The 16,738-nt window shown below is 48.3% G+C and overlaps 1 protein-coding gene across 2 annotated transcripts in view; it reads left to right on the top strand.

Moving 5' to 3' along the window:
* Positions 1–16,738, top strand: part of DPYSL2 (dihydropyrimidinase like 2) — a 78,741-nt gene that overhangs the window by 39,584 nt on the left and 22,419 nt on the right. For both annotated transcript variants that reach the window (XM_069575942.1, XM_069575943.1), the window contains exons 4-8: positions 3,039–3,203; positions 5,351–5,412; positions 6,371–6,451; positions 7,429–7,497; positions 13,478–13,598. In XM_069575942.1, the coding sequence (XP_069432043.1) occupies positions 3,039–3,203; positions 5,351–5,412; positions 6,371–6,451; positions 7,429–7,497; positions 13,478–13,598 (498 nt within the window). The remainder of the gene's footprint in view (positions 1–3,038; positions 3,204–5,350; positions 5,413–6,370; positions 6,452–7,428; positions 7,498–13,477; positions 13,599–16,738) is intronic.

Below are 16,738 nucleotides of genomic sequence, written 5' to 3'. Positions count from 1 at the left end.
CACACCCTGCTCTGGAGACTTTACATCCCATGGAGGAGGGTGGGGTGGGGTGGAGTTGGGGCTAGAGTCAGAGAGAAAGTGTGCTCAGTCGTGTCTGATTCTTTGTGACCCCATGGACTGTAGCCCTCCAGTCCTCTATGCATGCCGTAAAGTAGGGAAACCTGACGCAGAAACTGCTGCAAATGGGAATGTGACCCTGGGGTGCTGACATTTGACCCAATCAGAAGGGGAAAAAAAGCCGAGATGCCCAAGGAAAGAGCAAGGTGAGTGGATTTCCAAAGAGAGGGCACTGCCCCTGCAAAGGTCTGGGGGTGGGGGAGTTGGCAGGTCAAAGAATGAAACATGGCCGGCCAGGGTGGCCTGAAGGTGGTCAGCAGTGGGTAGGTAGCAGAGATTACGTTGGAGAGATAAGTTGGGGCTGATTTTCAGAGACAAAAAGAAGAGTTAGAGTTTTGCTCTATAAATGATGAGCAGCTACTGGAGGCTTTGGAGGAGGGCAAGTGATGAAGCAAAGGGTGTGACTAGGGAAGATTCTGCCAAAACTATGATTGCTACTAAGTCAAATTTTAGTCTTTTTTTTTTGCTGAGGGCACGGGGAACCAATTTAGAAAGAAAAATTGGAATCACTTTGTCAGAGTTTCTATGTTAGCAGATGGAACAGACTTGTATTAGAAGTGTACCTCCTGAGAAAAAACTAACACAACATTGTAAGGCAATTATATGCCAAAAAAAAGTATACATCCTCATTGCTTTCATTAGGTAACATTATATGTTATATACCAGCTATATATTTACCTATTAATTACATATGCTGCTACTTACAAAAAGTAAATTTTGTCAGAAGAAGATTCAGCTTCGATGTTCATATTTTCCAGGCATATAAAGCCAAGCTCAATTGATTGCAGTTGAGCAGTGTCTGTGAGATTTGATCCAGTTCAGAAACTCAACCTCATTAGTGTTGCCTGCGCTGGCATTTTCTTAGCTGAGAACTGCTTACCTGGCTGTAGAAAATCTAATATATAGAAGAATGATTCATTGCTTCAGGCATCAAGAGTCTTGGGTTTTGTCCTCTTGGTTGCATAAGTTTGAATTGACCTTGGACACGTCACTTTGGTTTGTATTTGAGTGTCTCTGGGCAGAAGATGAGTAATAATAATCACAGCAATTGGGCGAGAGCTCTTCAAGACCTAAGAGAGACCACAGCCCATGCAAAGGCCCTGTGGCAGAGAGGAGCAGGCTGATAATATTATAGCAACTCAAAGGCAGTCACTGAGCAGCTGGTGAGCAGAATGCAAGGGGTAAATGGTCCAGGGTGATTTCTAGAGGTAGGCAAGGATCTTGTTGGGAACTTTAATTTTTATCTGGGGGCTTCCCTGGGGTGTGCTCAGTTGTGTCAGAATCTCTGCAACCCCATGGACTGTAGCCGCTCTGTCCATGGGATTTTCGAGGGAAGAATATTTGGAGGGGGTTGCCATTTCTTCCTCTAGTGGATCTTCCCCACCCAGGGATCAAACCCACACTCCTCATTGCAGGTGGATTCTTTACCACTGAGCCATCGGGGAGGTCCAGTGGATAAGACTCTGCACTCCCAGGGCAGGGGACCTGGGTTTGACCTCTGATTAGGGAACTAGATCCTCTATGCTGCTACTAAGAGTTCGCATGCCTCAGCTAAAGATCCTGCCTGCTTCAGTGAAGATCCTGCTGCTGTACTAAAACCTGGTACAGCCAAATAAATAGACAAATAAATATTAAAAACATTTTTTTATCTGAAGAGTAAGAGGAAACCATTGGAGGATTTAAACTGGGGAGGGACGTAAGGTTGGACTTCCCTGGTGGCTCAGTTGGTAAAGAATCTGCCTGTGATGCAGGAGACCCAGCTTTAATCCCTGGGTGGAGAAGATCTCCTGGAGAAGGAAATGGCAACACAATCCAATATTCTTGCCTGGAAAATCCCTGGGCAGAGAGTCTGGTGGGTTACGGTTCATGGGGCTGCAAAGAACTGGACATAATTTAGTGACTAAATCACATAATGTTGATAGATATGCTGTGTCATTGAATCCTCATACGTGTGTGGTACGTAATATCCCTGTTTTTTTAAAAAATACTTTTCTTGATGTGGACCACTTTTTAAAGTCTTTATTGAATTTGTTACAATATTGTTTCTGTTTTATATTTCATTTTTTTTGCCCCGAGGCATGTGGGATCTTAGCTCCCCAACCAGGGATCAAACCTGTGCCCCCTTCATTGGAAGGCAAAGTCTTAACTACTGGACTACCAGGGAAGTGCCCATATCTCTATTTTAAACCAATCCAGAAACTTAGGGTAGTGGAGATGAAGTAGCTCACCTTGCTGGTGGGGAGTGGAGCCAGGAAACAAAGCCACGTAAGCCTGACTAGTCCTCTGTACTGCCTATCAGCCTACTTCAATAATAATATAACAATAATTGCAGTTTTAAAATGCTTTGAGCTCTTAGGATGAACAATCGCCCTTGAATTACAAAGTGGTATTATGCCGCAGAAATCCGAGTGGTGATGAGATAGTGGATATGCCAGGGAACCTTTACATTTGATCTTAGCCGAAAGACGGAGAAGCAGTTGCCGGGGACCTTTTAAAAGGCCCCATCTGCATGGCTCTGGTCCAGCATCTTCAAGTTCCCTGTCGTCTGGTGGAGGGTGTCCCCGAAATAGCTATCAACACAGAAAAGGGCTCGGTGGCTCCGGCTCGCCATTTGACACTGCCATTGTCCAAAAGGACTCATTGTCCGTGAAATGTGCCTGAGGTCTGTGCTTTCAGGGGTTTTGCGCTGGGAAATCAGATCTGGGCAGGTCATGCATGGTTTCACTGGAGCAGTCATGCCATGCCAAGTTTCTGCTTTCTCCTTTTTGGGTAGTCTGCTGGTTAAGTGGATTCTTAGAACCTGGTGGTAGACTTCCATCTTAATTTTGAGCCCTTGTTCAGGGTTGAAATGGGGAAACAGCTTCTGGCTTGCTCACCTGGAAGCTCCTATTGGTGACGACGACACTTTTGTTCCTTTCTAGTTGACCATGTGGTTCCTGAGCCTGGGACGAGCCTGCTGGCTGCCTTTGACCAGTGGCGGGAATGGGCCGACAGCAAGTCCTGCTGTGACTACTCTCTGCATGTGGACATCACTGAATGGCACAAGGGCGTCCAGGAGGAGATGGAGGCCCTGGTGAAGGACCATGGTAGGTTGTGCCCACCCAACACTTCCTGGGGGTGTTTCCTTCTCAGACCACGAGCTGCGTGAATAGTGCTCCTAGGGGCCTTCTGCAGCTGCCTTGTTTGCCAGGAGGGAGGGCGTGGCCTGCAACTTGGGCTGGGCATGGCCATAGTCAGACAACTGGTCACAGCTTATTGGTGTAAGCACACCGTGTGCGCGTGCCAGCCAGGCTGGGGAGTTGAGGATGAGAAAGGGATTTGCTCTTAAAGGAGAAGAGTGTACCTCCCAGGGAGGATTCTGGGTAATCTTAGAGGAGAGCCCGGGACCCTGAGTACAGGACTTTGGCAGCCTCTGTTTGCAAACCCAGGAGAACCAGGGTAGATTTGAGGGTGATGAGGCTCTGGAACCACGTGAGGTGTCTTTTTTTTGTTCCATAGGACTATTTGGGGGAGCCAGATTCTAAGGACTGGGTTCTGAAAGATTCCCAGGGATATTGGGATATTCCAGGGATATTGGGGGGATCTTAACCACCTCCAGGTGCCCCTGGGTCCCTCTTATCCACAGGAGCCTTAGGGATTTGGGTGATGTTATCAGACAACATCATCTTTGGGGGTCTTCTTGACCTTGGCTATAGATTGGAGATCACATGGGGTCACATGTTGACCTCTTTGGATCCAAATCTTCAAGGAAACGTCTATGCTCTATGGTTCTGAACTTCTAGGCTCAGAAATACCATGAACTGAGAGTAAAATCTAGGCATAGATATGGTAGATATCAACAGATATAATAGAAAAAGCTTAGAATGATAATCTGTAGTCTGGGGCTTATTTCTCTGCTTTTTCACAAACTAGCTGTGTTACCTTGGCCAAATCACTTACATTTTATGAGTCTCAATTTAACAAAAAGTCTCACATGAGGATATTGGATTAGATACCCTAAGATTCGTTCCCCCATGAAAGAAACTACGTAATCCTTAACCTTTCTCACTTTGGCAAATACTGAGACTCAAATGGATTAAATGCTAATAATGAATTTACTCCACATCAGCCTGGAGGGTTACCATAGCAACTGTTGCCTAGCAGGAGAGAAGGGCCAGAGTGTCCCAAGGCATTGAACACAGGCAGCTTCCAGCACCCCCATGGCTTGAATTAAGCTCCAAGGCTAGCAGGTTGTCAGTACAGTTGTTTACCCTTGTGATGGATGTTGATCAGGGATGTTTGGTCTGGTGCTTTTGGAAGCGAAAACTCTAAAATGCCAGGGTGAGAGCTGTGACATCTGCTGTTGCACCCACAGACCTTGTCTGACTTAAAACACTTCTGAAAAATCAGCATAGAAGGCAGTCAGTTTCCCGGAGAAAAGACATTTGTTATAGATCTTTGAATTCACTTTCTTGTTAAAGTCACAACAGTTAGGAGCAAATTTCTTTTTAATGTTTAACTTTCAATTATGTTAGAATACAACATAATGTGAAATTTGCTGTCTTAGTCATTTTAAATGTACAGCTCAGTGACACTAAGGACATTCCCATTGTTGTGCAGCCATCACCGCCATCGTCTCCAGACCTTTCTTTCATCTTTCCAAACTAAAACTCTGTATCCGTTAAACCATACTTTTCCCTTCCCCCAACCCCCGTTCTACTTGTTGTCCCTGTGCATTTGGCAAATAGGTGGAATCCTACAGCGTTTGTCCTTTTGTGACTGGCTTATTTCACTTAGCAGAATGTCCTCAAGGCTCATCCACGTTGTAGCTTGTGTTAGAATTCCCTTCATTTTAAGGCTGAATAATATTCCATTGTATGGATGGACATTTTGTTTAGCCCTTCATCCATGGACATTTTGGTTTTACCTTTCGGCCCTTTTGAACAATGCTGCTGTGAAAATGGGTGTACAAATACTAGCAATTTTAAATTTTGATATAGTTTTAAATTAAGAGAAAACCGTAAAAATATTAAAAAGAACCCTTATGCACCCTAATACCAGATTTGCCAGTTGCTTGTATTTTATCACATATATTTGCTTTATCTTTTGGTCTCTGCCTTTATCTCTTCCTTTCTTCCTCTTTCTGAGTTTCTCTCTCCACACACATATACATATTATAACTTCCTTATTCCCATCCAGATTATTTGGTTTATCTGTGAGTCATGTCTCCACCTCTGTTTTGTCTGTCCTCTAGGGGTGAATTCCTTCCTCGTGTACATGGCTTTCAAAGATCGCTTCCAGCTCACGGATTCCCAGGTAAGAAAAGCTGGCTTTTCTTTCTGGCATTTGGTACATTTGGGCCAATGCTGTTGTCTTTTTTTTTTTTTGTATATAATTGCTTATAATGTTGCGTTAGTTTCTGCTATATAACCAAATGCATCAGCTGTATGTACACATATATCCCCTCTCTCTTGGACCTCCATCCCACCCCTCTAGGTCATCACAGAGCACTGAGCTGAACTTCCTGTGCTCTATTGCAGCTTCCCACTAGCTATCTGTTTTACACCTGGCAGTATGGTACTGGCACAAAAACAGAAATAGAGATCAATGGAGCAAGATAGAAAGCCCAGAGATAAACCCATGCACCTATGATCAGCCAATCTATGGCAAAGGAGGCAAGAATATACAGTGGAGAAAAGACAGTCTCTTCAATAAGTGGTGCTGGGAAAACTGGACAGCTACATGTAAAAGAACGCAATGGGAGCACTCCCTGACAACACACACAAAAATTAACCCAGCATGGACTGCTGCTGTCTTCACAGCCGCCTCCAGTGTATGCTCACGGGAAATGGTTGGTGGATGAAGTCCCTGATGTCACTTCCTTCAGGGGATGGTATGAAGCCCATGCCGTGGCCCCCCAGGGCTGGTGTTCCCAGGTTCTGGAATCAGCCACCTGCCTGGGACAGTATAACTGAGAGGGGTTCTCAGACCCCTCTCAGCAAACCTGGTGCAGAGCCGGTGTCACCCACCAGCTTCTCCTCGTCTAAGCCCTGGAGGTTACACTGCCTCTGTTGATTATCTGTTAATTACTAAGAGGTCCTTCTCTGCTACATGTGACCAGAAACACTGCCCTCAGGCACGTCAGAAAAGCTGGCCTTCATAGAAGCATCGAGGGGTCCTGGTGCTAGTCCTGGTGGCTGTCAGGGAGGTGGTGGTACTTGTGACCAGGAACACTGAGTTCCCTGTCTCTGATCCCACACCCTCCCTCTCTCAGATCTATGAAGTCCTGAGCGTGATCCGGGATATTGGAGCGATTGCCCAGGTCCATGCGGAAAACGGCGACATCATCGCAGAGGTGCGTGCTTCCGCGGTGTCACCGCCACGTGACCCACTGGGTGAGAGGCAGTCTCGAGGGAGTAGACTGGCTGCCGTAGCTCACCTCCAGGGGGACAAGCAGAGTGACCCGGGGGGACCGTGGGAACAGTCTTATGATAGCATGAAGGTTGGAGATGCGCATCCCTTGATGTGTTCTCAGGACAAACAGCCTTTCCATAGAGAAGTCCTTTCTCTCAGCGCTGTGATGTGGCTGCCTGCAGGGAGCTGGATGTGGACACCCACATATAGACATGTCACACCGTAGCCCAGGACTGGGGATACGTTGGCTTTTAGCATCCTAGGGGATAGCTGTACTGTTGGCGAGGCTGTAACTGATCTGTCATAACTCAGGCAGGACCGGGGATGGGGTACCAAGCCCTCTCTTCGTGGGGTCTTGGGATGAGGGTCAAAAGTGCCACTTTAGTTTAATTTTTGGTCAGGCTGCATAGCATGTGGGATCTTAGTTCCCTGATCAGGAATCGAACCCGTACTCCCTGAATTGGAAGTGTGGGGTAGTAACCACTGAACCGCCAGGAAAGTCCCAGCAGTTCCATTTTGATATTTCATCAGAGTGAGTTTTACCCAGATCTTGGCAATCAGGCTTGTCTGGGATCCAGTTCCCCCTGACAGCCTTGTTGTTGTCCAGTTCGTGTCCAGCTGTTTGTGACCCCATGGACTGCAGCGTGCCAGGCTTCCCTGTCCTTCACCATCTCTCAGAGTTTGCTGTCCATTGAGTTGGTGATGACATCCAACCTTCTCATCGTCTGTCATCCTCTTCTCCTCCTGCCTTCAATCTTTCCCAGCATCAGGGTCTTTTTTAATGAAGTTGACTCTTCATATCAGGTGGCCAGCGTACTGGAGCTTCAGCTTCAGCATCTGTCCTTCCAGTGAATATTCAGAGTTGATTTCCTTTCAGATTGACTGGGTTGACAGCCTGGTTTTCTTTAAACATTGCAGGAGCAGCAGAGGATCCTGGATCTGGGCATCACGGGCCCTGAGGGACATGTGCTGAGCCGGCCTGAGGAGGTGAGTGCCTGCTGAATGGAGGGGATGAATCCGTGTTCTGGGGCGGGCGCTGCCGGAGCCACAAAGCGCCCACTTCCTGCCTGTTGAGAATGTGGGTTTTTTCCCTTGGATGCTAATTTTGGTCCCTGGAGATGTCCCAGTCCGCCGCTGAGAACTGTCTACACAGGCAAAGTGAAGTGTTAGAATGTGCTGTGGAGTAAAGCAGTGTGGCTTGTTTAACCTAAAAACTCCTCTTTCTGTCTCTAATTCTCCAAGCCCTTCCCTGGGTAGACAAACACAAACAGGTTTTATTAGCATCCAGCAATAGGGGTTTTGTGGTTCATAACCCAGGGCCTCTAACATCCTGCCCTAAAAGCTCTTATAAGTATCTAGAAGACAGAAGGGAGATTGTAAGTGTTTCCATGATAAGTCTACACGGGGTATAGCACAATCAGCAGAGTGTGGTAGACCGAATCTTTCACAGTCGAGGGAGGAGAATTCAGAGCAGGATTCTTGCTGGCCCAGAGGTTGGGAGGCACTGCTTTGGATGGCGAAGCTTGTGAGTGAGAAGGAGGGTTTACATCTTACATGACAGAAGAGTCTGTTTTTCTGAATGAGAATCTGTGGCCTCAGTACTTTTCAGGAGCTAGCTCTTTAAGGAAAGGCTCAAGGTCAGGCTTTGGAGTTCCTGGTGGCTCTGAGCAAAGAGGATGCTTGGGAGTCTGATGGAAGTGAAGAGACTGTCCTGGGAAAAGGGACAGGCAGAGAAGGCAGATAAAATTGCCACATGGATGATGACTTAAAATTAGGATTTTTCCTCCCAGAAACAGGTGGTGGAAGATGCTGGGTCAGAGGGGTATGGATGGGACCAGGGCCCCCAAATCACAGCATTTCACGGCTAGGACATCCCCACTGAGACTGGGGAGGGGTCACTTGGGTTAGGACCCGTGGGTGCAGGGGCTCTGCTCCCGGTAGAAGAAAATGGGTTCTGAGCGTGTGGCGTTGAAGTTGCCATCAACAGGCTGCCTGCGGTGAGAAGTGCCTTGTCTCATCAGGCTTTTCCCCAGGCTTTGTGGGAAGGGATGAGGCTGAAAAAGGAGAAAGATTGTAGGAAAGAGGCAGAAAAAAGCAAAAGCGGAAATCACTTCAAATGTTTTGCACACACTGAGGGCTTAATATCCTTGTTCTGCCATTCTTACCACATATGTGCACACATACACAGACGCATACAGAGATACACACACACACACATACATACACAGCATCACAGACATGCAGACATATATACAGGGACTCATAGGGTCACAGACAGTCACAGTTACATCTATATACATACACAGACACACAGACATAGACACATACAGAGTCACAGAAACAAGAGTCGCGGACACAGAGACACACATATTACAGATACACACACAGAGTCACAGACACACACACACACAGAGTCACAGGCACACATAATTACACACATTTGCATACACAGATACGTGCACACCAGGGCACCTTCATTACCATCTGAGACTCAGGACGTTTCCTTCAGATGGAAGGACAGCTGTGTCCAGGGGACCTGTTCCATTCTGCTTGCCTGTGTGTGGTGCTGCCTGGAGGCGATGCCTTTGTCACCTGGGTCTCTTGTGTAAAGAAATCACAAGGGTGTGAAGTTCAGCATCAGAGAGCTAGCAAGTGCAGTTCCTGCCTGCCCCCCTGACCACGCTCAGTGTACACACACGCACACATACGCACACGCACACACACACACACACACACACACAGCCGGGAGCCCAAGCTCCGTGGGAAGCCAGTGGCCTATGTAACCAGGTGGTGACGCCTGGGGCTGGGCTTCATTAGAATGTTTACTCTTAACCTTCATCCGGGAGCCTGGCTGGGAGCCCCTCCCCTCCAGTTCCAACCCTCCAGGAGAGAAGGGGAAGAGGATGTTGTCTTCCTCCTGTGGCCCAGGGCTCCTAGTGAGAGCTGCCTGCTGGTTTCCATTTCAGAGCCTTCCTGGGGGCTTGCTTTCTGTCTTCCCTCTGCCACCATCTGCACTGCCTCCCCAGGTCCTGGCACACCCCCATCAGAAAGCGAGTTCCTCCTGAGTTTACTAAACAGGCCAAAGCTATCAGAGAAGAGGGGGCCTGGTTGCCATTATGACCACAGACGTCACCTATTTTTCCACCTTGAGGCATGGGACATTTCTTTTGCAGCTGCTGCTGTGTTGGGACCCCTAGAATCCTTCTTTGGGAGCTGGGAGCCCTAGCAGCACTCCAACATGGGGAGGTCCTGGCTCCTTGAGGGGGGTCCTGTGGTCCCACGAGAGGCTGCTTTTGGGACTGTCTGCTTTCCAGGGGCATGTGCTGCTGAGCTGGTTCAGAGGCACTGACTCAAGGCCAGGCACAGTGTGTGGTGCTTCTCCTGAGCAGGTGCATCCTTAGGACAGCCGTGTGAGCCTCCAAGTGCCAGTTGGCACCTTCTCTTTCGGCTCCTGGGGATGGTTTTTCAGTTTATTGGTAGGGATCTGTTAACAACAGTGTGTTATATTGTACGTAGGGCCTCCCAGGTGACTCAGATGGTAAAGGAGACCCAAGTTTGATTGCTGGGCCTGCGGTTCAGGAGACACAGTTTCGATCACCGGGTCAGGAAGATCCCCTGGAGAAAGGAATGGCTACTCTCTCCAGTATTCTTGCCTGGAGAATTCTATGGACAGAAGAGCCTGGCGGGCTATATAGTCCATGGGGTCTTAAAGAGTCGGACACGACTGAGTGACTAACACTTTTATTTTTCACATACTGTACATAAGCAATAAAGAGAATAAAACATGGTTGCATATTGAGGAAACTGAGCTTTAGTATGAAGTTAGGGAGATGCTGCCAGTGCAAAAAACACAGTTAATAACATAATTCCTTCCTGGTTTCATGATCCATTGACAGCATCCTGATGGTTAACTTGAACTTGACTTGAACCACACAAAACATACTCTTCTTTCTGCTGCTCTTTCCAACTCACCGAGTGAGACGGCTGGTAGGATTTCCCTCAGTTTTCAGCAGAGAAGATTGAAAGGGAGACAAATAGGGATGTGGGAATCTATTAATAGAGACCTCCTGTCCATCAGCGGTACCCAAGAGCATATTATGATGGAGGCAGTGCTCAGCCTGTAGGGGATGTTGAGATAGATAAGAAAGTGGTCCTTTGTGAGGGGAATTTTGGATGAGCTGGGGGGTGGGGGATGGTGAAAGGGGGAGATGCAGAGTAAGCAGATGGGGTGACATGTGATGGGGTTCTGAGCCAGTAAGAGATGTAAGACTGGTGTCAGGGGAGTTCCCTGTTGGCCTAGTGGTTAGAATTCTGGGCTTTCACTGCTGTGGCCCAGGTTCAGTCACAGGTTGGGGAACTGAGACCCCCAAGCCATGCTGTGTGGCCAAAAGTAAAAAACAAAACCAAGTGTGTGCGTGCACACACACGCGCACACACACACACAGCCTGTTGTCTGGGTGGAGAGTGGGGTCCCGGAGGTGAAGGTGACAGAATTTTTGATGGAGAAGGAAAACCCCTAACTGGCATGGGATGACTGCAGTACGGTCATTACATGGGATGGCTCGTCTTTAAAAGCAGAAAGCATGGCTCAGGTGACCACTTAAATCCCTGACAGCTCTATAAAAAGACAAAGACAAAGTTTTATTTTTAAACATAACTGTTGTCATAATACTGAAGCCAGATTTCAGTGTGCATGAGACAATTTATGTTTTCTAGCAAAGGCACACACGTGTACTGGGTTTCCCTTGTAGCTCAGTTGGTAAAAAATCTGCCTGCAATGCAGGAGAGCTAGGTTTTATCCCTGGGTCGGGAAGATCCCCTGGAGAAGGAAATGGCAACCCACTCCAGTATTCTTGCCTGAAGAATCCCATGGACGGAGGAGCCTGGTGGGTACAGTCCATGGGGTCATAATATGTACATGCAGAAGGGTATGCATGAATCCTTCCATGGTTCTGGGTGAAACTTGGGAGAGGTGGGGTTTACATGACCTTTTCTCTCCACGACCTGACCTTACTGCCCAGCTGGGGAAGAGGAGGGGTCAGAACTCACCTGACAGTAGATGAGACAATCCAGAAAGGGCTTTGGGACCCAGATTTTCCCACCAAACCAGTCTTAACAGAAACCACTCCTCTTGGGTAAGGGCCCCCTGGAACTGGCACTTCTGCTCCATTTATTCCCTAATGAGCCTGACTGTGAGTTCTGGTTCACCCGGGGCAGTCCTGGTCCACACCCATTGCCCCGGGCAGTTATGAATAGCGCCTCTGTTCGCTTTCAGAAGAGTCTTGGGTAGAGACCGTGAATTCAGGCAGTCACCTGCACCCCTGGAAAGCACGCAGATTCTAGTGGAGTCCTGTTTGCACATCCCCTGTGTACTTTTTGAGGTGACTGCAGAGATGCAAGACGTCCCTCCTTTATGCTGCCCGGACCAGAGGCCCTTCTGTTGTAACTGGAGCCATGGAGAAGGGAGGGCGATCATTCAGCTATGCCAGGAATTAAAAACACTTGGATGTTTAATGAGCTTTTCAAGGGCTGTTTGGTTTGCCTGTGGGTCTCCAGACATCTCTCTTCACATAGTTGAGGCCCAAGAGACCAAGTATGAAGGATGCTGTCCTCTTATATTAAATTAGATCACCCGTTAGTGCAGTTTGCAGAACTTCAGCTCTTGGCTGAACTCCCATAGAGACTGGTTAGCTCAGATGATTCCGTCTGGAGCTGGTCATGTCTTATGAAAAGTGGCAGCTCTTTATGGAACCAGCCTAGCTTTAACCATTAACCTGAAATGAAGTAACTTACTTGATCAGTGAACATTTTTGAGCACCTGCTGGGAACTGCCTGGAGGAAGTAAAGGAAGACCCAGCCCCTCGCCTGGAAGAGTTAGTGGAAGTCAGCCTTTTGCCAGAATTTGGGAGGGAGCAAGAAGCTTCCTGAGGTCCTCTGTCTCATTGCATTTGTTCCTTCAGCTGCCCATGCTCAGCACACACTGCTGATTCCTCTGTATGATACAATGACCTAAGAACTCGTCTTTCCTGATCAGGTATTTAGCAGTAATCTCTTGGGTCTTTGGAATATCATTCACTGAAAGTGAACAAGTGAAAGTGAAAGTTGCTCAGTCAGGTCTGACTCTTTGTGATCCCATGGATTGTAGCCTGCACGACTCTTCTGTCCATGGAATTCTCCAGGCCAGAATATTGGAGTGGGTAGCCTATCCTTTGTCCAGAGGATCGAACCCAGGTCTCCCGCATTGTGGGCGGATTCTTTATCATCTGAGCCACCAGGGAAGCCCCATCCCTGGAGGTCTTTGGAATATCATTCACTGAGCATCAGGTTTAAAGAATCAGGTTATTGGTTAGAGCAGCCCTCCCATCTCATGTGGAAGGGCGTACCAGTCTGGCTGGTGATGATGGGTTGGCCCATACAGAGGGGCCTTTGGTTTACACAGATCTGCCTGCCTCTGTTCCCAGAGCGCTGTGAGATCGCATTGTTCCTTGGGTGAGTTTGGCTTCATTTGTGAGCATGGGACTGAAGCCCAGCACAAAAATTCCATCATTGGATGTCTTGACTGGAGAGACCACATGCTCGGAGTGAATGCACCAAACTAGGAGCCATCAGTTTCCAGGCATGGTGGCTCTCAAACATTAGCAAGCATAAAAATCACCTAGAGTTGGTAAGACCCACCCTTCCGGGTCCCACCTCCAGAGCTACTGGCCCTGTGGATATGGGGGAAGGGCCTGAGACTCATGAGAAACTGCATTCCTTCACAGACTCCAGGTGGCTGCTTATCACACCTAGAACCATCCACAAGGGTCAGCTCAGCAAGTCACTGCCCTTGCCCTCGGTGCCAGTGTGGGTAGAGCCCTGAGCACACACTGGTTTCTACTTCACTGTATCCCCTCCCTGTGGGTGGAGGGTAGAGATGAGCTCAGGGAACTGACAGACACAGTTCTCACACTGGGATGCTCTTCTGCAGGTCGAGGCTGAAGCCGTGAACCGTTCCATCACCATCGCCAACCAGACCAACTGCCCCCTGTACATCACCAAGGTGATGAGCAAGAGCGCAGCGGAAGTTATCGCCCAGGCCCGGAAAAAGGGTAAGTGTTGCTCGCGGTGTCACTGTGTATGTAAGCGCAGGTTCTGGAGGGGTCGTAGGTGGGGGCAAGGACTGCTTTTCCAGCTCTTCCTGCCAAGTGGGTCGCTGTGCTCTCATCACTTTGCAGCATTAACCTAATTACATCTGGGTGCGGCAGGCAGCTCCTGTTTCTCGCTCTGTTCCGGGGAGGCAGCCGTGTTGGTATCTGTTTAGAGCTGTGCACAGCACAGGGTCGGTGGGCCACACGCTTTGCCTCCTGCCCTCACTTCTGTAGAAGAGTTGGATTTAATTTGATGCCGTCTAAATAAACAGGGCACATACACAGATGACGTCAGTTTCTATCTGCGGCAGAATCCTGGGGAACCTTCCATTGCAAAATGCAGTTCCCCTCTGTGGCAGGGAGTGATTTCTGCTGGCATGTGTAAGAGAGGCTTGTGGGGGCGTGGTTGTGCCCCGCCCCCCGGCTTCCCTCCTCCCACCCCACCATCATATCCTGTTCTCCTGGTGCCCCAGTGGCGCCCTGTAGATGGTGGTGATATATTCTGGGCTGAGGCTAGCTCTTATTTCCAGCGCGAAGGTTCTTGGAAACTAATCTACTAAGTACCGTTCCAGGGGATGTGCCCTGATCACCTTATCCATTATGAATGCAACACGGCCCTACGGTTGCTACCTTGGCTAGGAGTTCGGGTAATCACACCACCGTGGTCTCTGTTTGGGAGTGTAGTTCAGTACACAGAAAGGGAGACTGATTCTGTTTAGTGGACTTGAGGTGGATCTTGGCTGGATCTGGACAAGACTATCATAGAAGTATCTTCCCTCTCTCCCTCCTTCCTTCTCTCCCTCCATTGTATTTCCCAAGACTATTGTCTGCATTTCTCCACCTCTGTCTCCATTTCTCTCTCTCTCTTGACTTTCTTCTGGCTTTCTCCCGGTCTCTGCATTACTTTCTTGGTCTCTCTGTCTCTCTCTCTCATTCTTTTTTGATTTCTTTATCTCTCTCCATGTATCTTTTTTCCCTCCATTAGCAAGGGAGCCATCTCACCTCTCTCATTTGTTCTCGGATCTCAGTGGGATGTGATCCATATGGATCAGGAGGATTTTTTTTCACTGGTGGGTGAGTTGATGCAGGACTTAGAACAGATTGCTCAGTGACCACTGAGTCAGCTTGTCCCAAGAGCTGATAGCTTCTAGATGGCCCCAGCAATGAATTCCTGGCCCCTGTCCTCTGGAGCTCCCTTGGGGTCTCGGTCCTCAGGCGCTGCATGAAATGGTTGCTGCATTTACTAGTGTTTCAGAACCCTGCCCTCTCCTGGCAGCTAGAAGGAACTGCCTTTTTGCAGTGGAACATTCTCTAGTGGCTGAGTTGATAAAGTATCTGCCTGCAATGCAGGAGACCACCTGCAATACAGGAGACCCAGTTTTGATCCCTGGGTGGAGAAGATTCCCTGGAGAAGGAAATGGCAACCCACTCCAGTATTCTTGCCTGGGAAATCCCATGGACAGAGGAGCCTAGTGGGCTACAGTCCCTGGGGTTACAAAGAGTCAGACACGACTTAGTGATTAAACCATCACCACCACTATTCACTTACTTAGAATCAGCTTTGAATTGTGTTTCTAGGAGATGTGGATGATTACTGCTGGTGACTGTCCCTCATCGGGGCCCTTTATCACCCAGGCACACATTTGCAATGTGGGATTCAGCCTCAGCACCCAGCGCTAATCACAGTATTGTTGCTTCCATGTAGAGGGGAGACAGCTGGCACTGTGTCTGAAAAGGGGAAGCTGGGCACAGCTTGTTAGTAACCAAACCATACCCAAATGAAAATAAGAAACAGAAAATTAAGCAAAATTTTTAATATAGTTTCAATATAATTAAGCATTCAATTTAGCAGAATTTAAACATTACAGCCGTGTTTTCCAGTTCCAACTCTCACTTGTCAGAATTACAAGATGGAAGAGTCTCAGTCTGGGGCAGGTGGCCCTGGTCCTGCTGTGGGGCTGAAGAGCTCCGGGCTTGGGGCCCGCCCTGCCAGCAGTGCTGCGGCTCCTCCTTTCTGTGTCTCAGCTCTTCCATTTGAAGCTGGAGTGTGTTATGAGAGTCCAGGCCCCCTCTGATACTCTGTGACTCAGCGCCCCAGGATGTTCCTGTGTTTTCCTTATGATCTGGAACCTGCTTGTGTGTTGGGGTCTGAGCACCAAGAAGGGACTTCAGTCTCTTCATTCAGAACCTTCAGGGTGAGTTCAACTGTGCTTACTTGTGGTTCCCAGGGTGGCTCTCGCATTCAACAGCTTTTGCCCCATAGACCTTGAAAGCCTTTGCTTTAGATGAACTTGAGCTGCCAGAAAGGAATTTCCGGTGCATCCTGGTATTAATTAGCAAGAAGGAGAAGTCCTAGCCTGCTTGTAGGCTCTTTGGGAGGCACTGGGGCAGGAATTTCTATACTCGATTTACTCTGCAGCTGAGTAACCTGGAGCTCAGAGCTGCTGAAATGTGGAATTGGGCTGTGATCATCTGCATCTGGCCTCATGAAGGCCAGATCTGGCCTCATCTGGCCTTCCATGAAGGTCCCCGCTAGTGTCTGACTCACCTTCATGTTTTGAGATTATTTTAATATGGAAGATGCTGTGGCTACCTCCTCGGTATCTGTTGGTGTTTAGCTCCTTAACAAACTGGGTAGAAACTGGAGTCTGACACTCGGCAAAGTCATGGAGAATGTGGAAGCCAGGATTCCCCAGTGACCAAGAAGAAAATCAATATAAAGCTGCATTGAACGTTAGTGCTCTGAGATCAGCATCCTGTCCTGAGACAACTCCCAGCTCCACTAGGCATTAGCTTGTGCTGCTGGGCAGATAACTTACATCTTTTGGTCCCATTTTCCGATCTAAATGGGGAAGATAGTAACAGAGATAATCTCCTAAGGCAAGGATGATGCTTAAATGAGATGATGCACACAAGGACTATATAATAACTGTACCTAATACTATGATGATTCAAGAGTGAGCATGTGTTAGTTGCTCAGTCATGTCTGACTCTTTGCAGCCCCATGGCGTGTAGCTCACCAGGCTCCTCTGTCCTTGGGATTCTCCAGGCAAGAATACTGGAGTGGCTTGCCATGCCCTCCTTCAGGGGATCTTCCCGAC

The sequence above is a fragment of the Ovis canadensis genome, chromosome 2 (assembly GCF_042477335.2).
Source record: "Ovis canadensis isolate MfBH-ARS-UI-01 breed Bighorn chromosome 2, ARS-UI_OviCan_v2, whole genome shotgun sequence".
Taxonomy (NCBI): domain Eukaryota; kingdom Metazoa; phylum Chordata; class Mammalia; order Artiodactyla; family Bovidae; genus Ovis; species Ovis canadensis.
This window is presented reverse-complemented; position numbering and strand designations above follow the sequence as displayed.